The sequence below is a fragment of the Pelobates fuscus genome, chromosome 9, assembly GCF_036172605.1.
Source record: "Pelobates fuscus isolate aPelFus1 chromosome 9, aPelFus1.pri, whole genome shotgun sequence".
In the NCBI taxonomy this organism is placed as follows: domain Eukaryota; kingdom Metazoa; phylum Chordata; class Amphibia; order Anura; family Pelobatidae; genus Pelobates; species Pelobates fuscus.
This window is the reverse complement of record NC_086325.1, coordinates 149,603,075-149,629,926: the sequence shown is the minus strand read 5'-3', so window position 1 is coordinate 149,629,926 and position 26,852 is coordinate 149,603,075. Positions and strand designations below refer to the sequence as shown.

At 41.8% G+C, this 26,852-nt stretch overlaps 1 protein-coding gene across 1 annotated transcript; it reads right to left on the bottom strand.

Annotated features, from left to right (window-relative positions):
- Positions 1–206: 206 nt before the first annotated feature.
- Positions 207–26,852, bottom strand: ALAS2 (5'-aminolevulinate synthase 2). The gene is made up of 11 exons (XM_063432712.1): positions 26,760–26,852; positions 12,116–12,311; positions 11,604–11,771; positions 10,985–11,116; positions 10,686–10,908; positions 10,322–10,506; positions 9,721–9,900; positions 7,913–8,077; positions 5,684–5,952; positions 1,440–1,602; positions 207–1,272 (listed from the first exon to the last, which is right to left on the bottom strand). Exons 2-11 carry the CDS (start codon positions 12,291–12,293, stop codon positions 1,109–1,111), a joined length of 1,827 nt encoding a protein of 608 aa, XP_063288782.1. The 5' UTR covers positions 12,294–12,311; positions 26,760–26,852; the 3' UTR covers positions 207–1,108.

The window sequence follows — 26,852 nt, the reverse complement described above, 5'->3', positions numbered from 1 at the left end:
GTTGTTTTTCTGGTGACTATAGTGTTCCTTTAATTCTTCATTATAAACATTGCACCCAAACCACCTCATTGAGATGAAGTTATCTGGGTGACCTTAGTGCTCCTTAGTGTCACAAGAAGTGTGATTTAATGTACGTAGCAGAACATTTGCAGATAATATAGGCAAGTTTAATTAAAAATACAGGTCTTCAAAAAAAAATGAAAAAATAGAGATCACACCAGTAATAGGTTTATTGTCAGTTTTCTTTGTGTGAACACTTTAAACTTCAAAAGTCCTTGTGAAGCCATGGACCCCTCAACACCTGGAAACAGAGGCTGCAATATTTAAATGTGCTTATTTATAGACTGACTGTAACAAAACGAAAAATAATGAACACAATGGGCATTATTTCTTTAACGGTCACCTGAAAACTAATATATATATATATCCTTTCAAAACTTGATGAAAAGGTAATTATATTGATATAGTTTTTGAGGTGAAATATGTCCTTTAAGACATTACTAAGTGAACTTGAAAATATACTTGTGCATATAAATATGTATTTAATGTAAATATGTTTAAATTAATGCCCTATTTGTGACTAAGGAAACTAGCTTTATATGTTATATATGTATAGGAGGCAAGGTATGGGAGCAGGTAACATTTGCACTATGCCACAATATATAGAATAGTGCTGGTGGGGGTTGGAGGGTGTTGGAACCTTGGTAGATCACCAGATTCCAATATGTCAGCTGTTAGTATTTGTCATCTAGGCACACCTAGTTGGAACAGAACTAGGGAAGGTCTGATTGTTGATGTGGCTTGATGACTGGTTGGGTTACCACTGCAATGTCGGATGCCCTTCTATAAAACAGATGGTAATTGAATTGACATAGTGTAACACTGCATCTAAATCAATGCTGCTCTGTAGGACACAGTTTTTGTAAACAGGCTCCCATTAAAGGGTAACCTGACCCCCCATATTATGTGAGGTGTAGGTGTAAGGAATAAGCTGGTGCTCGCTGGGATAGGAAATGTATATATATATATAAATCACGCGTATCTGATAGGATAGTTTGCGGAGGTTGCATGGCTATTTTCTGGACTTTGTGAAGGAATGAAGTTTGGTTTACGCATACATGGTGATGTACTTTGGTTCCATGTTCCCAAAGTAGGTGCGCTCCCATTCGCTCATCAGATCAAAGTGCAGGGGACGGTGGCAAAAGTTGCATTCTGCGGCAGAGGGCAGCTGGGTAGGCATGCCAACCTCTTTCCATGTTTTCAACAGGCTCTCTATAACAAATAGAGGGTGGTCAGTTTGTTTTAAAATAGCAGTCTGTGTTGTTAATCTGGCAAACGCACTATATGCTAAAGCAGAGCATTCTGTGGTTTTATTTTATTGCCTCTTAAATATCGTAATGGAATGTGAAAAAAGGAAAAGAAAACATTTGTGTGCTTACCCACAAAGTAGCTCATCATTACTGGAGTGTGGTGTGGAGAGGGAGCCAGTCGCAGCAGCTCTTCCCCACGGGGGACAGTCGGGTAATTGATAGCCTGTACGTAGATGTTGTATTCGGACAAGAGGACATCACAAATCCTGGTATTTAGAGCTGCATTCCCAACCTGCAGGTAGAAAGAATAACAGCTTCAAAATCTCCAGGTCCCTTCCGTACTCATGTTTTTAAAGATTCAAGTAATTTAGAAAGATTGACTTAGGATCTGGTGTAATTTAAGCTAAAGAGCATTGTTTTTCAATGGTTACACCGTTTATCTTTGAGAACTAGGTCTATGTGTTAAAATCCAGTCACGTGGGGGGGGGGCGTGGCTGAACTGCCGAGGACAACGGTTGCAGAAACCTTGAGCTCCTCGCCTCAAACGACGACAAATAGACAAAAAATCCCCCAAAAACTACCCACGGACCCCCAAACAACGACGACAGAGATCCCTCTACAGCACAGCACTATGGGGAAAAAAATAAAAAAACCGGGACCAGACAAACATACCTCTGAGCGGACGATCGGCGATATGTGGAGGCAAGCACGAGGCACGTTGGAGCCTAACATGGCGGCCCTCCACGGCGGCTGTTCCGATTTCTCGGACGACTTGTCTGGAGACGCTGAGGACGAATACATAACAACTCCGGCCATCACAAGAAGGGCCAAACCAGCGGGTTCCGACGGGGAGTTGGTAACCACAGGGGTCATGAAGGCACTATTGGCTGACCTACAGAAAAATATTCTGGCAGATGTAACAGCCCTCAGGGGAGAATTGCAGGGCCTGACAGGCCGCATTAACACTTTAGAGACAACGTCTCAGGGGCACCAGGAGGACCTAAAGACCCTGCAACAGGCAGTACTGGACCTACAAAAACAGAACCAGATACATGAACGCCGTTATGCTGCCCAAGAAGACGGCAGGAGAAGGCAGAATCTAAAGGTCAGAGGGCTTCCAGACGAGATACCCGAGACTGACCTACCGCAGGTGGTACGGCGTATGATAGCCGCCATACTGCCAAACGACCAGGCCAGGACCATCACCCCGGCTGACCTATTTCGAACCCAGAAACCTCCCAAGGCCCCACCAACGGCTACGAGAGACACTGTAATCACCTTCCGAAGTGTCAAAGAAAAAGCGACGATTCTCTCGGCCCTCCGAGGTAAGACCCCTTTGCAGTTTGAAAACAGGGGTCTGACTTTTTTCGCTGACCTGTCCGGCAGCACCCTGGCCTGGCGCAGGACACTTCAGCCGCTCACCACACTGCTCCAACAGCACGGAGTGTCATACCGCTGGCGGAACTCCAGAGCTCTTAGTGTGCAGAGGGGTACGGCATCTCATTTGGTGCATGGCATAGAGGAAGCCCCTGACCTCCTGCGGACACTGGGCATACCACAGACCTTGCTCATCGGGGAACGACCTCTCCAACCAACCACCCCAGCACAGGCCTGGGACCCGGCCAATATCAACCCCTTTGTTCCGAGAGGTTTAACCCCGGAATCCTACGCGGCGGTCACCACCTGAAGATGGCACCCCAGGAACTATACACCCCATGGACACTGCATGTAAGTTACCCCGATGATCCCTGCCGAGACATTTAACCTGAAAGGTAGCCCACACATTATTTGCACCCCTGGACTGCAGCGACCCGCACCCACCAATACGGCCAGTCTACGTGGCAACCATTCTTTCCGGGATGACTGACTCTCCCTGAAACACACTGGCGGCTTAGTCAGTTGCCCCCGGACTCTAATTACCAAGGCTAACTGGACAGCATGTACCAGGCCACAATGGCTTACTCCCTATGCTCACCAGACGACATCACTTCACCCGCAAGGCTATGGTCGGCTCTCGATATCCTACCCACGGGACCTGACAACATAGCCCGATCCTCCGGATCTAGAGAGCTATCCCTCCACGGACTATCTCTCCCCTATTAGTATACCGATGTAATAGTCAGATAAAAAGCATACTATAGAGTCTATCCTGATATTGTCTGCCCTAAGTACATACACCGTGCTCTCCACCTATAATAGGCATGCCAAACGTGTACCTACCCCAGCATATGTGACTCCGAAATTGTATATGTTCTATTATTACTAAGTTTTATTTTCTTTGTCTCAACCCACACGCAGGGATCTACCTACTTTGTTTTACAGAGTTAATATGTTAAGTTTTGATATACAGTGAAAATCTTTAAACTGTGTAGTCTCAGTGCAAAGTCGACCTAATGTCATGTTAAGTTGTTGTTTAACAGTTCACCCCACCTAGGGAAAGCATAAACTTAATTAACCTTAACACATAATGCTCTGTACTAAGGTTTGTCTTAACTTTAATTGCCTTACCGAGAGATATTTGCACTGTTTAAGTAAGTGTTATGCACTATAAAAGATATGGCATGAGGTTAGGCTTAATCATTTTACCATCTACAAGCCAGGTCTCTCCCGGTGTGATGCTCCTGCCTGATTGTTCCCACTGATAAGTATGCTCAAGCATCCACCATACGGTAGTAACTCACTGCAACCTCTCATTCCTGTTCAACGTGTTAGTATTTAGTTACATGGCCACTCGGGCATAACCCTGGACTGTCAAGGATTTTTTTTTTTTTTTTCTTCTTATACAGATGAGCTAGGGACTCTTATGTTGAAAACATGTTATGATATGCTTTTATTCTTTTAAACCCTGGTTCCTGTATTGTAACATTACATTACTTTTTCAGCTAAGATGGCTATCAGAAATTAAGACGTTAAACGTACTCCTCAATCATCTTTAAAGTTACCTATACTCATATAAAGCGATAACTTACTTGTATGCTGATAACTAAAGATATGCCAGCTTACCTGTCATGTATCGGCCTCCTTAACACGTGCCTAATTTGCTAATGTACACACTATGATTGTACCTCCTACGGGGACATAAGCTACTTTGTTTTAGCATGTTACTTATACTTGTGTAAAGCGATAACTTACTTATATATGTTTGTTAAGCCTGATATCAAAAAAAATTTGCCTTTGGGGTACCTCGAGCCTGTCTGTACTATATGCGTGCACTACAAAAATAAAGAATTATAAAAAATCCAGTCACGTGGTATGCATTAAAGAAAGATAGAACATGGTGCATCAGACACATGGGTCGCTTGAGAGTCGAGACCTTCCTCAAATCCAGAATCTAGGTTTCAAGAAGTCTTGTGCCTTTTTTTCCTACAGGAGCCCAGACATACAATCAAGCAATAGCATGGGATGCTCTGTTGCAGAAGTGGAATTTTCACATAGTGAATATATTACTACTGATCCTGTTGATTCTCCAAGTTCTGGAACCAGAACTTGATAACATTTTCCTTACTACTCGTATTGCTGTGCTCTACCAATCCCTTACTTTTTCCATTTTCTGGATTTGAGAATGGAGAATCTCATGGCTGTGAGTAACAGAGTGGATGTGATTTGGCCTCCATACTTTTGAAGATAGGTTCTGGTCCCTCCCTTCATACCGTTGGGAATTTTGGAAGTTTTTTTCTTCTTCTGTGGCCCAGGTTCCCCTAGTTCTTCTTCTTCTTCTTTGGAAGATCAATCGGAACTGACCAATATTCTAGGTCTGCTAATACAAGGAGCTCCTGTATATCCGGCACCACAAGCACTGAATTACCGGCCTTGAAATTAGGTTTTTCCTAAACTTTTGTATCTATGAAGCAGTGGTGGATACTCAGATCTAGGAAGGCTTCTACTTCTGCGTCAGTGGCCCGTTCTTCAAATATAAGCAAGGACGTTTTCTGTAACCACCCAGAAGTGATATCTTAAAATAATCTCTAGCCGTTGAGTATAAGAGATGTAGACAATTGTTGATTAAAATAAAGTTGTATTTATATCCATTACAAGGCTTCCTTCCTAAGGTAAGCTCTCGGTTCCACATTTTTTAATATACTGTTTTTTTTCTTAATCAAGTTTGACTTCACTTTGCAATTACACTGCCAGACCTGGAGGAGGGGGACCCTTTTATGCTTTAATTAGAATTTTCTTTTTGCCTTTTCTTGACAGTTGAGGATGGATCAAACCCATAACCTGTCATGGAGAATAGCCAGTAGAAGAAAACTATGGTAAACACTACATAGATTTCCTATTTTTAAGGACATTTTGCTCCTACAGGTTAGGATTCAAGACTGAAGAAAGCTACACTTGGTAAAACCAGTAAGTGCTCACAGTAACCTGCTACTTACCCTAATAGGGATGATATGGCTTGGGCAGTTGATGACAGGTAGCCCTGCGTCCATCAGCAGCTGACGCATGTGCTTCACGTTTCGCTGATGAGCACGACGGAGTGATTGTCCTTCTTCACTCTTAAGAACCCGCACGGACTCCAAAGCACCAGCGAGCACCATTGGTGGGAGGGATGTGGTGAAAATGAAACCAGCTGCGTAGGAGCGCACTGTATCTATGAGAGAAGCTGCACTTGCCACATAACCTCCCACACAGCCAAATGCCTTCCCTAGAGACAAACAAAATCTATATGATTATTAATGATAATTGATCATCACAGTTGACTGCTGTAAATAGTTTACACCATGTGACCAGCACAATATGCTAGTCATGCCCACCTGAGTTTGAAACATTCTAAGAATGGAATGTCATAAGTTATGGTAACTCCTGGAACACTCCTCCACCATGACTGCATTGATAATGTGGAATTAACACTAATGCGTCATCATTGTCAATTCAATCCAACCCGTGTGGCAGTGATTGGTTGGTAGAGCTTGAGGCAGGTTAGCTCAAGATTTGTGTCCAGATTGGATGAAATTGCCATTCATAATGTGGAATAATTCCCCCCCAAAAAATCAAGATGACCAAGGTGGGTCTCAGGAAAAGCAATGGTTTCACTTTAAAATTAGGGACAGCACCAGCATACTCTTGGCAATATAACTACTCCAGACAGCTACAGTGGTTATGTAACGTAGTGTCCCTTTAATTAGAAGAAACTGTCTGCACTGGGAGAGAAGATGGGTAGTACGGAGTGGCTAGCTATACATGTCTAGATGTGTATTTCTGAGAGAGAATGATTAATAAGATATACTTGTGTGTAATTTAATAGGTTTGGGTGAGAATAGGCCTAATAAAGTGAAAATTTCTTGTTTGTATTTTTTCTGGCTAACACTTGTTGACCATCGACTCTGTTCGAAACTTGTTAAGGAATATTTATTAATCTAGATTTTGTTACTGGAACACCTTTTGAATAAAATTATTTTGAGATAATCCGTGTCTATCAAAACAATTTTTGAAACTCCTAGTTTCTAACCTATTGCATTGACACAAACATTCTAAAATACTTTTTTTTTTTTTTTTAACTTTTTACAATGTTCATGGGATGGGCCATGTCTTCCCCATTAAGGGTTAATAAAGTATAGGGGTGTATATAAAAAATACCCCTTTCTGTCTCAGTAGAGATTTTTGCCAGAGGCTCAAGGAAGCAAGATGGATGGTTAGAGTTAGGACCCACCTAGGGGGGTCTGCCTTGACGGCAGGTGGGCTCATCCTCTCATGGCCATTGGAGGTAACTAAAAAAAACTCCATTTGTTTAAAAATACATAGGGATTAAGGAGAGAGCGCAGGTAACTTGTTTTTCTTTGGTTTTTACTATATATTGGGGCTGATGTGTACTGTAGTCATTTGCAGCCGCCCAGTGATGGGAGTGAGTGCAGGACTTATCTTTCTGCATTTGTATCAATTTTTTGTATCACTCAGCCTTGTTACAATGCAGCCGCCCATCCCATGTGTTCCCCATTAAGGGTTAATAATGTATAGGGGTGTATATAAAAAATACCCCTTTCTGTCTCAGTAGAGATTTTTGCCAGAGGCTCAAGGAAGCAAGGTGAATGGTTAGAGTTAGGACCCACCTAGGGGGTCTGCCTTGACGTTGGCAGGTGGGCTCATCCTCTCATGGCCATTGGAGGTAACTAAAAAAACCTCCATTTGTTTAAAAATACATAGGGATTAAGGAGAGAGCGCAGGTAACTTGTTTTTCTTTGGTTTTTACTATATATTGGGGCTGATGTGTACTGTAGTCACTTGCAGCCGCTCAGTGATGGGAGTGAGTGCAGGACTTATCTTTCTGCATTTGTATCAATTTTTTTTATCACTCAGCCTTGTTACAATGCAGCCGCCCATCCCATGTGTTCCCCGTTAAGGGTTAATCATGTATAGGGGTGTATATAAAAAATACCCCTTTCTGTCTCAGTAGAGATTTTTGCCAGAGGCTCAAGGAAGCAAGGTGAATGGTTAGAGTTAGGACCCACCTAGAGGGGTCTGCCTTGACGTTGGCAGGTGGGCTCATCCTCTCATGGCCATTGGAGGTAACTAAAAAAACTCAATTTGTTTAAAAATACATAGGGATTAAGGAGAGAGCGCAGGTAACTTGTTTTTCTTTGGTTTTTACTACATGTTAATTTGCTTACCTAGTGTTCCTGAGATAATGTCCATCTTATGCATGATTCCATCTCTCTCTCCAACGCCTGCTCCCCGGGCCCCGTACAATCCCACAGCATGAACCTCATCCACAAACGTAAGGGCCCCGTACTTGTGTGCCACATCACACATCTCCTCCAGGGGGCAAATTGCACCTGTAGGAGAATTAAAGAGAAAATAACATTTATGAATACAAGCTTGCACTAGAAATGAGCTCAGGGAAATAAACATCACAGATTCAAGTTTTAGGGCAAAGTAGCCAAAGTTAAAAAAAAAAATCTCCTACTCGGCAGCTAATCCAGATCAATGGGTTTGGCCTTAAATTGGAAATGTAACAGTCAATTTCAAACAATTCATATTTTAGTGAATAACAACGATGGTAATGAGACGTTTGTGAAGACCTTTTATGTTCGTGAATTTCTTTCACTTAAAATGTGCCTTGCATTTCCTAGTAAAGTCCTGGTAACAGAAACATCAGATGAAACAAACATACAACACACACACTCTCTCTCTCTCGCTCATTTGTTCTGACTTTAGTGCAAAATTATCCAACAAATGCAGTGACCCCTATAACCGGGGTCAGCAAACTATAGCACTCTTTGCACAGCGCTCAAGGCTGCTAGAGACAAACACACTCTGGTCTATCAGGAGTCCCAGTGGAACTTCAGATATCTACTAGAGCAAACAGAGGGGTGATTGCAGGTGGTGAGGGACAATCCTCAATTTACGCATTGCAGCACATAGAAGATGTGATCTCAGATCAATTCATCCAACCACTTGTGAACTGGAATCCACGCTGCATGAGAGAGCATTCTTCAGCACCTATCTCAGCTCCTGTCCTTGACCTGTACCTGGCTAGCCCGGTCCCCAATGGACCTCAGGGAAGCCACCCACACTGCTAGATATACACAGAGCTGCAGAATAAGTCTCCCCCTCACACAAAAATAAAAAGCAGCCCACACACAGTCCCCACAAACACAACACCACTGACAATCCACGTACACTCACACAACCCCACGAGCAGCCCTACAAATACACACATAAACAAACAATTCCATAAGCAGCCCCCATACACAGCCCACATTCATAGTTACCATACACAATACCACAAACTACTCATAAACATATACAATATAACCGCCCACATACGCACAAATATAACACTACAAAGCAACTGCAGCACCCGTAAATAGCAAAAGCATAATATGGCAACATACACACCTTTAAATTAAAAAAAATAGGACAGCCATATTTTTCAAATCCACTTGAACATTCTTAATAGAGTTGATTAGGCGTAGGTTTTTTTCCCCACCATCGACCGTAAAAAAATATAAATATAATAACCTGTCAGAAAATATCAAATCTGCACAAGTGTGAAGTCCCTGAAAATATCTTCATCCAGCAGTATTCAATCTTTAATGTATAACTGTACTGTGTTAGTCTCATTGTCCATGTCTAACATTGTATTTGGTATAAGTACGCTAAAAGATACAGATGTGAGAAAACTCAATATTTCTTTCCCAGTAAAAGATTTTCTGATTGAACAAAAATCGACGACTACTTTGGGGGAGATTGTCTTTTTAGGTCATATTAATGGCTGAATACAAGTAATTAACAAACCTTCTGGCCCCACCGTGTGGTTATATCCTTAAGCGATATGTCTAAAGCTACTTCTTACTTCTGTAACTCATGTCTTCTAAGATCATGAAACTGATGTTTTAGGACATATTCTAATGCAGGGTAAAGACAGATAGGACATGAAAAGCCACACACACAAAACAAACAGAAATGACTTTACCATCCATAGAGTGGACAGTCTCGAATGCTACGATTTTGGGCCTCTTTGGATCAGATTTTTGAAGAATCTCCTCCAGATGAGCTGGATCATTGTGGCGGAAAACATATTTCGCGACACCACTGTTTCGGATGCCCTGGATCATAGATGCATGATTCCCAGCATCCGAGTATATCTCACAACCTGGAGAAAATAAGAGGGTAAATGGTTAGCAAGCCCACCAATCAGAATTAACGGACCAGGCAGGCACCCAGTTAAAAATTAGAAGAGGCACTGGGAAACCCCTCTAAACCTGAAAATATGCATGTAAGATATAATTGCGCTTACCCAGCTGATGCAAAACAGTAATTTAATCACAAATATCTTCTCCTGTGTTATTAAAAGAGTCACACATATATTTGTGAATAAACAAATATTTCACGTTAAACTATCTTTTGTTAGCTCTACGTTCCCCTTAAGCATCATTACACTATAAGATGTAGAGTAAAAATTATTTTTGTGTATTTTCAGCCTACTGTTACGCAGATTACCCCATGACTATTAATACATTTTATCTACACTATGACAAGGTAAGTGCAGGTCATCAATATATAATAATACATGCCTGGTAACATCTTTGCCAAAGTGAAGAGAGTGGAATCATTTGCCACAAAGCAAGAGGAGAAGAGCAGAGCGGCATCCTTGTAGTGTAAGTCGGCCAGTTCATTTTCAAGGTCCACATGGTATTTGCTAGTTCCAGAGATGTTTCTTGTACCTCCTGCCCCAGCACCATGCTCTCTCAGGGTCTCCCTATTGGGTGGGATTGAGAGTAACATGTTAGGGATGCATAGTCCTTCTACAAAAAATTCCTTCTTGAATCATAGATCAATTGGATTTCCCTTTGGATGAGCATGCTATTAAACATAATAGTTAATAATTGTAACCTATCTAGCGTTAAAAAACATTTATGTACCAAAAGGTCTACTCACGAAATTGCTTGGAGCACCCTTGGGTGCCTGCTCATGCCCAGGTAGTCATTGCTGCACCATACAGACACTTCCTTCTTATCGCCCTGGAGGTCAGAGAAATCTTCAGCGAACGGGTAAGCATCGGCCTTGCGGTTCACAGTTTTGAACACCCGGTACGTGTGGTCCTGTTTCTTCTCCTCAATCCTCCGGCTAAAGAACTCATCATAGCCAAAGGCAGCTCCACCTACACGTAAGAATGCAGGTTAAGGAACCACACCTGGTTTTAGAGAATGGAAAAGGACAGATTTATCCGTAGGTACCTGACAGGTTTTCTTTAAGCAGATGAGTTGGCGTGAATGGAGCACCAGTTCCAAGATTTACTTTTTTAGGAGATCCAAGGAATTTGTTCTTCAGGCTTGTCTGAACTTCGATGAACAGGGAGCTTAGAGCATCTATAGATAGGACAGAGATTTATCATATGGGTTTGTTTGACTCATACCCTTTAGGTAAGCTAACATCTCTAAATGTAATTGTCTACCTACTTCCTGGTGTTTTGAAGAAAACGATTGCCTGAAAATTTAGACAAATAATAATAAAATAATACATAGTTCTTTTCTTTTTTTGATATTATTCTACGCATTTCAAACTCTCAGTCATATTTGGATATATTGTTTTTGCGTGGCAGAAAGTTTGACTCTTTGTCTGAATATATCATCAGGAAGGTCCTTCTGAAGTAGTTGTCCTGCTTAGCTCTAATCCAGGTGGTGGCAAGAAGAACTGAGGCTGAAATAAAGAAATGCCAGCAAAGAACCAGCAAGTTTACGAACCCAAAGGGATCACAAGTAATTTAAAAAAGAAAAAGAAATATTTGTGGCCTCTAGGTGACATAACATTTCTAATACTTTCTCAGCAGGCTATAAACGCCGGTATAGGGAATACCTGCTTTGAAAGTCTTTAAATCCTCCTGCACCTCCGGTCCAGCTCTTTGTACAAATACACTCTGTTCCTTGTCCATCTCTGTCTCAATAAATGGACACTTAGCATTGGCACTCGCAGCCTGCGGGGCAGCTTGAGCGAGTGTGCGCCTGTTGGTGGCTCCAGTGGAAACTAAAAACGACAGATGTCACATTGAGAAAATTCTGAAGCATCCCAAAAACTGATATTATAATATTGATAACTACTGATGTAATTTTTTAGATTTTACACCAATTGTATTTTAGCATTTCTGTTTAGTACCAATATCAATATTATCTGCTTCATGACAGATTAACGTAACACAGGAGTAGACAACCTTCGGGCACTCCAGATGTTGTAGACTACATCTCCCATAATGCTTTAAGAGCCATAATGCTGGCAAAGCATCAGGGGAGATGTAGTCCAAAACATCTGGTACATATACACTTTGATCAGTAGAAAAAAAAGACTAAATAACTGCTAGTTCTTAGTCTCACCTCCAGTAGGCGGCACAGCGTCCTTAGATCGTTGCTGTAGTCCTGCAGAGGTGGATAGGCTGCGGGTCACCATGACAGGGCAGTGTTCGGCACTGCGCATGAGCAAGGGACGGGCAACCCGCAGGAACACAGTGGGGTCCCGTGTGTAAAAGGGACAGCACTTAATGAAAGAAGCCATGTTCACACGTTAGGGTATCTGTATGGAAGAGAATGTCATGGGAAAATGTTAACAGAATTATAGACATAGTGAAAAAAAAAGGTCTAAAAATCATTTCAGGACCTCTCACACGATACATGCATGATGCATACTTTTAAATACTGTTTAGAGGGTGTCTATATCTGTGATCCATATCTACAAAGCAATGTTGCTCTCTCATTAGTGAAATGCAAAATGATTCATAAGGTTCTAAGTTGGTACCATATTACTAAGGGGATCATTCACTTAACAGGGAGTTGTGGACAATGGTGTTATGCTAATGAGGTTCTAGATCAAGGGGTGCACGAACGGTCGATCCCCAGGTGTTGTAGAACTACAACTCACATGATGCTTTGCATGCCTTTAGAATGACAGAGCATCATGGAAGCTGTAGTTTTAAAACATGTGGGGATCTACCTTTTGGGGACCCCTGTTTTAGATATTCGAGGAGGAGGATGGAAAATGTAGTCACCTCTTCAGCTGAGTGTCATGTCATAGTCCACACCATCTGAAGTGTCAAACCTAGCCAACACTGATACAGTGAATAATGTGGGCTAGGCGGCCCCATGTACATTGTCATTGAGTAAGATATTGAGCAGGAAACGTCCCTTGTGTTTCCTAATAGAAGTGACAGTTACAGAGAATTTGGATGGAGGAAGCAGCGAATGTCACTATTAGTGCCCAGTTTGTTCTATAATGTGGATGGAGCAAAGTATTAGACCCCAAACTTCCCTTTAGCTAGAGATTAAAGCATTGAGAAATGTCTTGCGATTTCACTACATTCAGACAGCAATAGGGAAGAGATCACGGACGGCCCTGCAATGTATCTCTGTGTTCAATACGTGTTACAACATTTTGGTTTTCTGTAAGTTACAGCGCGGCACAATGAAAGTCCCTGGCACTCGGTATGTTAAAAACTAAATAGACACGAGCAAATATCTGTCCACACACAAAGTTTGTTTAAATTTCATTAAATTGACCTCACGTCTACATAATGTAACTGCTGTAAAATGGAACCTTACTATAAGAGTTTTTGTGTGAGTTTATCATTTGTTCATGGGGCAGTTGCGGCACCATAACCACTAGTGGCGCCATCCCCCAGTAACTAATCAAACCGTTTTTTAACTGTTTGTAACCAATCTAGGTCCCATGACCATATCCAGTCTGGCCTCCATTTCTTCATTATTTAAAGTGGTCTGAGTGTGGTGTCCCTGTCCCTTTAACCCTACAACGAAAAAACACTGTAATTTCATAGCTGTTCAGGCTGTGCATGTGCATTAGGTCCCTCCATTGGCGTGATGTTGCAGGAGGAGTAGAACTAGCCAGCGCTGAAAATGCCCTGGAATGATGTAAGTAAATGGGTTTTAACCCTTTATTCACTGGTGTGTGTGAGTGTGAAGGGGGGAGGTGAACAGAAAGAAATAAGGACAGTATAGCGTTAGAGTTTGTATTTCTAACACTATAGTGTTCCCTTAAAGCAGTCATTACCGTTTGTCAATAGGTATAGCCATATCAGCTGATGGTCTCACACAATAAATTTTGTCCGAGCACAGGTGGATTTAAAACTGATTTAATGTAGAAGTTACAGGACTGGAGGCAGGGCCGGCGCGTCCTATAGGTGACTTAGGCAGTCTCCTAGGTCGCACTGGCCCGGGGGGCGCAAGATTCAAGCGACCAGACAGGAGTGAAGAGCACAGCCGCGCGGTACAGGAGCTTCCTGTATCCAGCTGGACTGAAAGGAAGAGGTAGGAGGCACAACAGGGAAGGGATGGGAAATGGCACTAAGGGACACTGGGGGGGAGGTGATACCACTAAGGGACACTGGGGGGGGGGGGAGGAAAGACCACTAAGCGACACTGGGGGGGGCACCACTAAGGGACACTGGGGGGGGAGGGAGGAGAGACCACTAAGGGAAAGGTGGGGAGGGGGAGGACACTGCGGAGGAGGGGAGGAGAGACCACTAAGGGAAAGATGGGGTGAGAGGAAAGGCCACTAAGGAAAGGATGAGGGGTGGGTGGGGTGGGGAGGGAGGAAGAGCAGAGACCACTCAGAGAAAGGGGGGGGGAGAACTCTAAGGGACAGGGGAGGGAGAGCACTATGATAAGGGGGGGCAGGGGAGAGCACTAAGGGATAGGAGGGGAGATCACTAAGGGACAGGAGGGCAGTGGAGAGAACTAAGAGACAGGGGAGTAGGGAAGAGCACGAAGGGACAGGGGGGACAGGGGAGATCACTAAGGAACAGGTGGGGAGGGGAGATCACCAAGGTATAGGAGAAGACTAAGGGACAGGAAGGGATGGGAGAGAACTAAGAGACAGGAGGGGATTGGAGAGAACTAAGGGACAGGAGTGGGGGGGAGAGCACTAAGGGACAACACTAAGGGACACGAGGGGAGAGTTCTAAGGGACAGGATGGGAGAAGTGGATATGAGACTACTAAGGGACAGGGAAAGTGGAAGAGATCATTAAGGGACAGGGGGAGTGTAAGACACACAGAGAGGCTGAGGAAGGGGTGAAAAAGAAGCACAGAAGGGCTGGTAGGGGAGACAGAGACACACAGAGGGGCTCAGGAGAGAGACACACAGTCGCTTGTGAGGGAGACACACCGAGGGGCCTGGGGGGAAAATAGACACACCAAAGAGCTGGGAAGAGTAAAACACAAAGGGCCTTGGGGGAGAAAGACACACAAAGAGGCTGGGAGGATTTAGGAGAGACATACGAAGAGGGGGATAACAAACACACAAGGGGGTTATAAGAGATACACTAAAGGGGAGTGTAAGACACAAAACGTAAAGAAAAAATATACAAAAAAAATTACATTAACAAAATAAATATAATAAAATAAATAAAGAGCTGCTCCCCTCTCAACTCCTATCTTACCCCACAAACCCTCTCTTTTACACTACACACATACACCATACTTCCCTTACACACACATAATGCATCCATTACACACACACACATAAACACACACAATGCATCCCTTAAACACACAAAATGTATACCTTACAAACACACACACACACACACAATGCAGCCCTTGCACACATACACAGAAGCACACAATGCATCCCTTACACACACACACACTGCTTCTCTTAATGCATCGCTTACACACACTCAACACACCCCTTAAAGGCACACACATTGCATTACATTACATACACAGAAACACACCTTGCATCCCTTACACACACCCACACCCAGAAACACACAATGCATTCCTTACACACAAACACACACTGCATCCCCTATACACACACACTACATCCCTTACACAAATTGGTATCCCTATACACTACATTCCATAAGACCACACATACATTACATCCTCTACAATAACACATAACACATCCCCTACACACATACACTACACTCCCTGTGAGCGAATTCATGGCTTGTAGGCATCAGTCATATGGGCAGGCCTTGTAGGCATACTCACGGTCAGACCCTGGGGGTCCAGACCGTGATCTGTGTAAGGGGCCCCAAAAAATGGAGCTGCTTCCTGTTTGTTGTTTTTGTGAGCACTGCCTCCAGAAAGCCTGTTTTAACACCAGAACAGTGGAGCCAGACTGCAGCCTGAGACCATCGTAATCCTCTTGTCCTCATCTGATGGTAAGTAGGCAATCCAATATATTATTAGTGGCACTAATCTCTAATTTACCTCACATTAAAGGGACACTATAGTCACCAGAACCCTCTACAGATTAATGTAATGGTTCTCGGGGGGACTGTGGATTTACTGCAGGCATTGCAGGATTAGGGGGGCAATGGATTTAATTCATGGATTTTAGGATTAGGGGGACTGTGGATTTAATGCAGGGATTGCAGGATTATGGGGACTGTGGATTTAATGCAAGGATTGCAGGATTAGGGGGCAGTGGATTTAATGCAGGGATTGCAGGATTATGAGGACTGTGTAGTTAATGCAGGGATTGCAGGATTATGGGGACTGTGGATTTAATGCAAGGATTGCAGGATTAGGATACTGTGGATTTACTGCAGGGATTGCAGGATTAGGGGGCAGTGGATTTAATGCAGGGATTGCAGGAATATGGGGACTGTGCATTTAATGCAGGGATTGCAGGATTAGGGGACTGTGGATTTAATGCAAGGATTGCAGGATTAGGATACTGTGGATTTACTGCAGGGATTGCAGGATTATGGGGACTGTGGATTTAATGCAGGGATTGCAGGATTATGGGGACTGTGGATTTAATGCAGGGATTGCAGGATTAGGGGGAACGTGGATTTAATGCAGAGATTGCAGGATTAGGGGACTGTGGATTTAATGCAGGGATTGCAGGATTAGGGGGAACGTGGATTTAATGCAGAGATTGCAGGATTAGTGGACAGTGGATTTAATGCAGGGATTGCAGGATAAGGGGGCAGTGGATTTAATGCAGGGATTGCAGGATTAGGGAAACGGTGGATTTAATGCATGGATTGTAGGATTATGGGGACTGTGGATTTAATGCAGGGTTTGCAGGATTAGGGAGAAGTAGATTTAATGCAGGGATTGCAGGATTAGGGGGACTATATTTAATGCAGAATTTCACAATTAGGGGACTATGGATTTAATGCATGGTTTGCAGGATTAGTGGGGAAGTGGATTTAATGCAGGGATTGCAGCATTAGGGGACTGTGGATTTAATGCAGGGATTGCAGGATTAGGGGAACTGTGGATTTAATGCAGGGATTGCAGGATTAGGGGGAAGTGGATTTAATGCAGGGATTGCAGGATTAGGGGACTGTGGATTTAATGCAGGGATTGCAGGATTAGGGGGGAAGTGGATTTAATGCATGATTTCACGATTAGGGGACTGTTGATTTAATGCAGGGATTGCAGGATTAGGGGACTGAGGATTTAATGCAGGGATTGCGGGATTAGGGGACTGTGGATTTAATGCAGGGATTGCAGGATTAGGGGGAAGTGGATTTAATGCAGGGATTGCAGGATTAGGGGACTGTGGATTTAATGCAGGGATTGCAGGATTAGGGGGGAAGTGGATTTAATGCATGATTTCACGATTAGGGGACTGTTGATTTAATGCAGGTATTGCAGGATTAGGGGACTGAGGATTTAATGCAGGGTTTGCAGGATTAGGGGGCAGTGGATTTAATGCAGAGATTGCAGGATTAGGGGACTGTGGATTTAATGCAGGGATTGCAGGATTTGGGAAATGTGGATTTAATGCAGGGATTTCAGGATTAGGAAACTGTGGATTTAATGCAGGGATTGCAGGATTAGGGGGGCAGTGGATTTAATGCAGAGATTGCAGGATTAGGGGACTGTGGATTTAATGCAGGGATTGCAGGATTAGGGGACTGTGGATTTAATGCAGGGATTGCAGGATTAGGGGACTGTGGATTTAATGCAGGGATTGCAGGATTAGGGGACTGTGGATTTAATGCAGGGATTGCAGGATTAGGGGGGCAGTGGATTTAATGCAGAGATTGCAGGATTAGGGGACTGTGGATTTAATGCAGAGATTGCAGGATTAGGGGACAGTGGATTTAATGCAGAGATTGCAGGATTAGGGGACTGTGGATTTAATGCAGGGATTGCAGGATCAGGGGGGCAGTGGATTTAATGCAAGGATTGCAGGATTAGGGGACAGTGGATTTAATGCATGGATTGCAGGATTAGGGGAACTGTGGATTTAATGCAAGGATTGCAGGATTAGGGGGAAGTGGATTTAATGCAGGATTTCACGATTAGGGGACTGTTGATTTAATGCAGGGATTGCAGGATTAGGGGACTGAGGATTTAATGCAGAGATTGCAGGATTAGGGGACTGTGGATTTAATGCAGGGATTGTAGGATTATGGGGACTGTGGATTTAATGCAGGGTTTGCAGTAGTAGGGGGACTGTGGATTTAATGCAGGGATTGCAGGATTAGGGGACTGTGGATTTAATGCAGGGATTGCAGGATTAGGGGACTGGATTTAATGCAGGGATTGCAGGATTAGGGGGACTGTCGATTTAATGCCTGGATTGCAGGATTAGGGGGGGGCAGTGGATTTAATGCAGGGATTGCAGGATTAGGGGAACTGTGGATTTAATGCAGGGATTGTAGGATTATGGGGACTGTGGATTTAATGCAGGGTTTGCAGGATTAGGGGGACTGTGGATTTAATGCAAGGATTGCAGGATTAGGGGGGGAGTGGATTTAATGCAGGATTTCACGATTAGGGGACTGTTGATTTAATTCAGGGATTGCAGGATTAGGGGATTGAGGATTTAATGCAGGGATTGCAGGATTAAGGGGGCAGTGGATTTAATGCATGGATTTCAGGATTAAGGCGGGCAATGGATTTAATGCAGGGATTGCAGGATTAGAGGAACTGTGGATTTAATGCAGGGATTGTAGGATTATGGGGACTGTGGATTTAATGCAAGGATTGCAGAATTAGGGAATTGTAGATTTAATGCAGGGTTTGCAGGATTAGGGGACTGTGGATTTAATGCAGGGATTGCAGGATTAGGGGACTGTGGATTTAATGCAGAGATTGCAGGATTAGGGGGACTGTGGATTTAATGCAGAGATTGCAGGATTAGGGGACAGTGGATTTAATGCAGAGATTGTAGGATTAGGGGACAGTGGATTTAATGCATGGATTGCAGGATTAGGGGGACTGTCGATTTAATGCATGGATTGCAGGATTAGGGGGGGCAGTGGATTTAATGCAGGGATTGCAGGATTAGGGGAACTGTGGATTTAATGCAGGGATTGTAGGATTATGGGGACTGTGGATTTAATGCAGGGTTTGCAGGATTAGGGGGACTGTGGATTTAATGCAGGGATTGCAGGATTACGGGGGGAGTGGATTTAATGCAGGATTTCACGATTAGGGGACTGTTGATTTAATTCAGGGATTGCAGGATTAGGGGATTGAGGATTTAATGCAGAGATTGCAGGATTAGGGGACTGGATTTAATGCAGGGATTGCAGGATTAGGGGACAGTGGATTTAATGCAGGGATTGCAGGATTAGGGGACTGTGGATTTAATGCAGGGATTGCAGGATTAGGGGACTGTGGATTTAATGCAGGGATTGCAGGATTAGGGGACAGTGGATTTAATGCAGGGATTGCAGGATTAGGGGACAGTGGATTTAATGCAAGGATTGCAGGATTAGGGGGCAGTGGATTTAATGCAGTCATTGCAGGATTAGGGGACTGTGGATTTAATGCAGGGATTGCAGGATTAGGGGACAGTGGATTTAATGCAGGGATTGCAGGATTAAGGGGGCAGTGGATTTAATGCAGGGATTGCAGAATTAGGGGAACTGTGGATTTAATGCAAGGATTGCAGAATTAGGGAATTGTGGATTTAATGCAGGGATTGCAGGATTAGGGGGGCAGTGGATTTAATTCAGGGATTGCAGGATTATGGGGACTGTAGATTTAATGCAGGGATTGCAGGATTAGGGGAATTGTGGATTTAATGCAGGGATTGCAGGATTAGGGGGGGCAGTGGATTTAATGCAGGGATTGCAGGATTAGGGGAACTGTGGAATTAATGCAGGGATGCAGGATTAGGGGGGCAATGGATTTAATGCAGGGATTACGTGATATGGGGGACAGTGGATTTAATGCAGGGATTGCAGGATTAGGGGGACTGTGGATTTAATGCAGGGATTGCAGGATTAGGGGACAGTGCATTTAATGCAGAGATTGCCAGATTAGGGGACAGTGGATTTAATGCAGAGATTGCAGGATTAGGGGACAGTGGATTTAATGCAGGGATTGCAGGATTTAGGGGGGAAGTGGATTTAATGCAGGATTTCACGATTAGGTGACTGTTGATTTAATTCAGGGATTGCAGGATTAGGGGATTGAGGATTTAATGCAGAGATTGCAGGATTAGGGGACTGTGGATTTAATGCAGGGATTGCAGGATTAGGGGAACTGTGGATTTAATGCAGGGATTTCAGGATTAGGGGATTGAGGATTTAATGCAGAGATTGCAGGATTAGGGGACTGTGGATTTAATGTAGGGATTGCAGGATTAGGGGACAGTAGATTTAATGCAGGGATTGCAGGATTAGGGGAACTGTGGATGTAATGCAGGGATTGTAGGATTATGGGGACTGTAGATTTAATGCAGGGATTGCAGGATTAGGGGAATTGTGGATTTAATGCAGGGATTGCAGGATTAGGGGGGGCAGTGGATTTAATGCAGGGATTGCAGGATTAGGGGAACTGTGGAATTAATGCAGGGATGCAGGATTAGGGGGGCAATGGATTTAATGCAGGGATTACGTGATATGGGGACAGTGGATTTAATGCAGGGATTGCAGGATTAGGGGGACTGTGGATTTAATGCAGGGGTTGCAGGATTAGGGGACAGTGCATTTAATGCAGAGATTGCCAGATTAGGGGACAGTGGATTTAATGCAGAGATTGCAGGATTAGGGGACAGTGGATTTAATGCAGGGATTGCAGGATTAGGGGAACTGTGGATTTAATGCAAGGATTGCAGGATTAGGGGGGAAGTGGATTTAATGCAGGATTTCACGATTAGGGGACTGTTGATTTAATTCAGGGATTGCAGGATTAGGGGATTGAGGATTTAATGCAGAGATTGCAGGATTAGGGGACTGTGGATTTAATGCAGGGATTGCAGGATTAGGGTAACTGTGGATTTAATGCAGGGATTTCAGGATTAGGGGATTGAGGATTTAATGCAGAGATTGCAGGATTAGGGGACTGTGGATTTAATGTAGGGATTGCAGGATTAGGGGACAGTAGATTTAATGCAGGGATTGCAGGATTAGGGGAACTGTGGATGTAATGCAGGGATTGCAGGATTAGGGGGGGGGCAGTGGATTTAATGCAGGGATTGCAGGATTAGGGGAACTGTGGAATTAATGCAGGGATGCAGGATTAGGGGGGCAATGGATTTAATGCAGGGATTACGTGATATGGGGGACAGTGGATTTAATGCAGGGATTGCAGAATTAGGGGGGCAGTGGATTTAATGCAGGGATTGCAGGATTAATGGACTGTGGACTTAATGCATTGATTGACAGATTAGGGGGACAGCTGAATTAATGCAGGCATTGCAGGATTAGGGGGGCACTAGATTTAATGCAGGCATTGCAGGATTAGGGGAAAGTGGTTTTAATGCAGCGATTACAGAATTAGGGGACTGTGGAATTAATGCAGGGATTGCAGGATTAGGGGGACAGCTGAATTAATGCAGGGATTGCAGGATTAGGGGACACTGGATTTAATGCAGTCATTGCAGGATTAGGGGACAGTGGATTTAATGCAGGGATTGCAGGATTAGGGGACAGTGGATTTAATGCAGGGATTGCAGGATTAGGGGACAGTGGATTTAGTGAAGGGATTGCAGAATACAAGATCCTTTAAAGCAAGAATTATAGAACAGGAATTTGGACCATAAGTGAAATGAATTAACAATTCAATTGCAAAATTTAGGTTAAAACATAAAAGTTTGAAAAAAATTGGTTATATTGTGTGATTCTGCTTCCAGTTAGTAACATAACATTTTATTATGTATTTAATAAATTTAATAGTTTCTCACTAAAACAGAAAAAAAATATTCTCGCAGCTCTAATTTTTGTTTTCCTACAGAAAATGCACTTTGTTTTTTCTCTTGAACACCACATTAAATATTCCACAAATGTATGGGTTTTCCTATCAACGTCCGTATATTCCTACTTTCTACGAACTCCTGTTACATCTTTTTATCCTGACAGATAAACCATTTCTAAATGACATTATCTTCTGGATAATCAGACGATAGTATTACATGGAACCCTGATTTTTAAATCTACTGCCACATAGATATGCAAAGTACACTACAATGTTCTAGGGCTGGTATGCCGAAAGGTAGATCCCCAGCTCTTATAGAACTACAATTCCGTTGATGCTTTGCATGCCTTTAGAATGCCTTTGGAATGATGAAGCATGATGGAAGCTCGGGATCTACCTGTTGGGCACCCCTCTTCTGGGGCTGTTAATGTCCCATATTTAGGGTTTACCCAACTTCTTACACTGAACATGTCTGTCCCAAAAACGGGAAATAACTGGTTTTAGGATGGACTACACCACTAGTGTCAAGTCTGCTTCAGTGGTGAGCAGACCTAAATGCTAAGGGTATGTTAGCGAAATTTTAGATTTCCCCCTTTATTTTCTACCCAATGGTTCTAACACACACGTTGTCATATCTGAATCAAATGAAGGAAAGATTTTTAACATGGCAACAGTGAACCTTATTTAAAAAATAAATAAAAAAAATGATATAATTTGGCCAAATACCAGTGTTTGAAAGAATTTGGCAGGGTTGGGTAAAGCTAGCTAAGAGTTGGAGTCAGCGCTATGTCCTAGGACAGAGTGTGTATTGGGAGATAATGAGGCTCACTGTTATCTCTGTCCCTCTAATGATGAACTTTTCGAGGCACACCCAGGAGAGACTGGTCATATCGCACACTCCATATTGTGCTTTTGAGACGACCTACTAGCTTCTAGAATCACTGGTCAAAATATCTTACAAAATGGCCCTCGCACAATACATAGTCAGAAGTTTTGTATACAGCTTGATTTCCTAAAGCAGGGGTTCCCAACCCAATCCTCGGGTTCCCCCAACCAGTCCAGAATTTAGGGATTACCCTGTTGTGTCTAAAGTGTTTTTTGTTTTTTTTCCCCAAATACACCTTAGATACAATTGATTCATACTTAAATCCTGGACTGTTAGGGGGTACCTGAGGACTGGGTTGGGAACGCCTTATTTATTTTATTTTTTTACATCGCCCTTTAACATTTGTTCTCCGTAATAGATACATTACATCATAACACTGGCGAAGTCTAAACACCACTTCATCACTGGGTGCCTTTTAACCTACACTTACAACACAACGGCAGATTAAATAGCATAACACATCAATAAATGTTTGATAATTATCGAAATGAATGAAAACAAACAATACATTTTATAAATTCTGTAGGGTTTATTTTCTGATTTTCGAAGACGAACATTTTGGGATTTTAAACTCTTCTTATCTTTGTATAATTACCATGCTATAATAATAATAATAATAATAATAATAATATAAAATGTATACTACTCCCACTTACTATTCTATTTATAAGCCAATTATACCCCTGATTTATACGGTCATTAGCCTGAGACACATTAATCAATTAAAGTGGAGCTGTCACTTCACAGGAATTTTCAGATAATGTTTACCTATTCTCTATATTTAGCAAATATGTATTTGTGAGGTCCTAAAAATAAAATTAAATGTAAAAATCCACAATTCTTTATCCTGCAAATTGTTCCTCCATCTTAGCCCACTGTCAATCATTCCCAGAATTCTTGTATTTTTTCATCATTGAACAAGTTAGTGGAAGAGGGCAACCTGACACAATGTTTCTGTTTTCCTCCTTGTTTGCATTGTGTGCCCTGGTTGTGCCTGGACTCAACTGGATTGTAATGTCAGTTGCTACATCTTTAAAACACATTTTAAAAGAAAAACAGAGCTTTAGGGGTTAACACAAGTTCTAAAAATCTTGTTTTATTCAACTGTGTGATTTCCAGAGAAGTGAAAGTTCCATTATAAACTAACAACAAAAATAAAAGCTTGAAGAAAATGATATTTAGTATATAAACACACACACACACACACACACACACACACGAAAAAAGGAAGCGAACACTGACTGGGATTTGCCAACAATCATATCAAATGTATTAAGCCGCAATCATAAGATTGACGCTTCAACCCGTCAAATCCCATGATCCATTCCTTTTTTGGTTTTTTATACATTAGCACTGAGTAGCACTCGGGTGTTATATATTTTGCATTTACAATTGCATAGGCTGAATGACAGAAAATTATTTTGTTTTCGTTTATTTATATGTAACAAAAAAAAAAACGTATTGTATTTATTTATTTTTTTAATTCCCTTTTCTCACAACTGCCCATAAAAGGTTTTGTCCTGATTCAAAGTGCCAACTATGGATTATTTATATAAAATTATTTTTTTCTAAATATTTTTTTTAGAAGGAACATATAATGGAAAAAAAATACCAGTAGCTTTTATCCTATTAATTGGACATTTGTGACAAGAAAAAATGTTTACATTGCTCAGTTGGTGTCTGGGATGAGATGATTTCAATGTCCCAGTTAAAAAAAAGGTCTATATCAGTCTGTGAGTTAAGACTGATAAGAAAAACTGTCCGAAGACAGATAGAATGTCTCAGAATTCTGCTGAGGAATCCAAAAAATGAGAAAATACATATACTTCAAATTGTAACAAGCAGAACAACATTTATAAATGAAACTGGTTCGAAAATGTTCAAATCCGACTCACTCGTGTAATTATTCCCAATATAAACTGAATTGCTCGAAATTCAAAGTCAATTTAAAAAATCAGCAATTTTAGCCAAAAAAGATTATATTTACTTTGAATTCTGAACAATTGACCCATAATCCTTTGTAATATTTAACCACTAAAGGCTAAAATATACAAGTTGTATTTTATTTTCCAAAATCATGATTTTTTTTAACTTAAATGTTGCAGCTTGGTTTTCAATTCAGTTTCAAATTGATGTTTAGTGAATAAGCCCCTCTATTATTATGCGACTAAGCCATCAGTGGATTCTACCTCCAAAAGCTAACAATCTATTTGTAGATCTCTGTATTAGAATGAGAAAATAAACACTGATAACTAGAATTTAGCTTCCAGGTCACTATAAAATGCACCAGTAAAACAAATTAAGAACATTTTAAAATAAATCATGATAAAATACATTTGGAAACGAAGGCACGTTCTACACACCTATTTAAATATTTGAGAAATTCTTGCTGAAAAAGCATTTTTGTACTGATTTTCAATAGCAGTTTCTATAACCTGCACAGGATCTAACTTGTGACACCTTAACCCCTTAAGGACACATGACAGTCTGACACGTCATGATTCCCTTTTATTCCAGAAGTTTGGTTCTTAAGGGGTTAAACAAATGTTTTGGATCCTGTGTGAAATATTTAATGCATTGTAAATAAAATGCATTTAAAAACGAGGGCAGGCTGGATTAAAATCGTCAATTTTATAAACTGGGGTTAAAGTGCTTTAAGAAGATGATTTAGCCATGACAGTGGTTATCGTCCATCTCTACTGACAACTATAACTAACTTTAGAACCGAGGGGGATATAGTCAAGAAACATACGTTTACTGATGATGTTTTAACCCCTTAAGGACACATGACATGTGTGACATGTCATGATTCCCTTTTATTCCAGAAGTTTGGTCCTTAAGGGGTTAAATATGTTAAGTAATTTTCCGTTATCAAGGGATGCATCTAAAACTGAGTTTTGGTGAGTTGAAAACTAAAAAACATAGTAGCCAAGAGCTTTTTTTTTTTCTATTGCAAATCGATCGTGAATTCACCGATCGTGAATTCGAAAATAAACCTCCCGTATCGTATCTGGACATCGGAAGATAATTGCTGCTTTTTTTATAATACGGAACCTCCGTACAACAACAGCTGACTCCCAGATTCTTTAGAACTTTAACTTTGAAGTGTGTACTAGTTTAGGATGATGGGAGTTGAATCCTTTATAACACTGCAGACAATGTAAAGTTAAGTAGTAAATAACATTCAGGTGTAAAAAAAAAAAAAGAGGCTCAATATAATAACATCAAACGTATTTCATTAGATGTGAAACTTTTTTTCTACGTAATAAATGATGCAAAGGATCCAAGAATGTAATTATTTGTGGTCAAGATAAACATTATCTCAGGGGTTTGTCTAAATACCATGCTTCCAACTGCGATTAATGTTTACCAACATCATCGATGTGAAATATTGCAGCGTATATGTGTCATACTGTGGGGTAGCACTTTTCCTGAAGGAAAGATGTGTGTCCTGGGAAAAATTATGGATCATCAACCCCTACTTTTGAAACATGCTTTTTTTTGGGAAGCATGCATAAAGATTATAATGACAAAAATCGTCTACCTGACATGTTTACGTAAATATCTGGCAAGTATTTAAGTGGTTATGGTGCTTGAAGTATAACTTTAGTCTTTTGGCGTCGCTGCCAGAAATTAAAGCTAAAAATAAAAGAGCTGGAAAAATGTTGGCAACTTGATTCAATAGAACAATTTATCTAACTCGTCTATACTAGCGTCAAGATTCCAACTTAAATCTGAAGTCGACATAATTTGCTATTAATTGAATGGACCCTTATATACCACTTTAAATAGCAGGTGCTTCCATACATTTTATAATAACACAGAAATTTAAATCATTTAGAAAAATTATGTAACTCAACCTATATTTTTACAGCTGGCAAATATTTCTACAATTTGCAATTCCCAGGTACTTACCCACAATTTCTTGTTTCGTAAATGCATCTAAAAGTGTATCTAGACCGTATGATATATACTTTGGGGGTGTAAATGCACTTACCTGTTGCCCTGCACTGAGGACGAACATGAAGTGAGGCTAGGAGCCTAGGACACTATAATTTGCTTGCAGAGAAGGGAGGGGTGGCTTAACAGA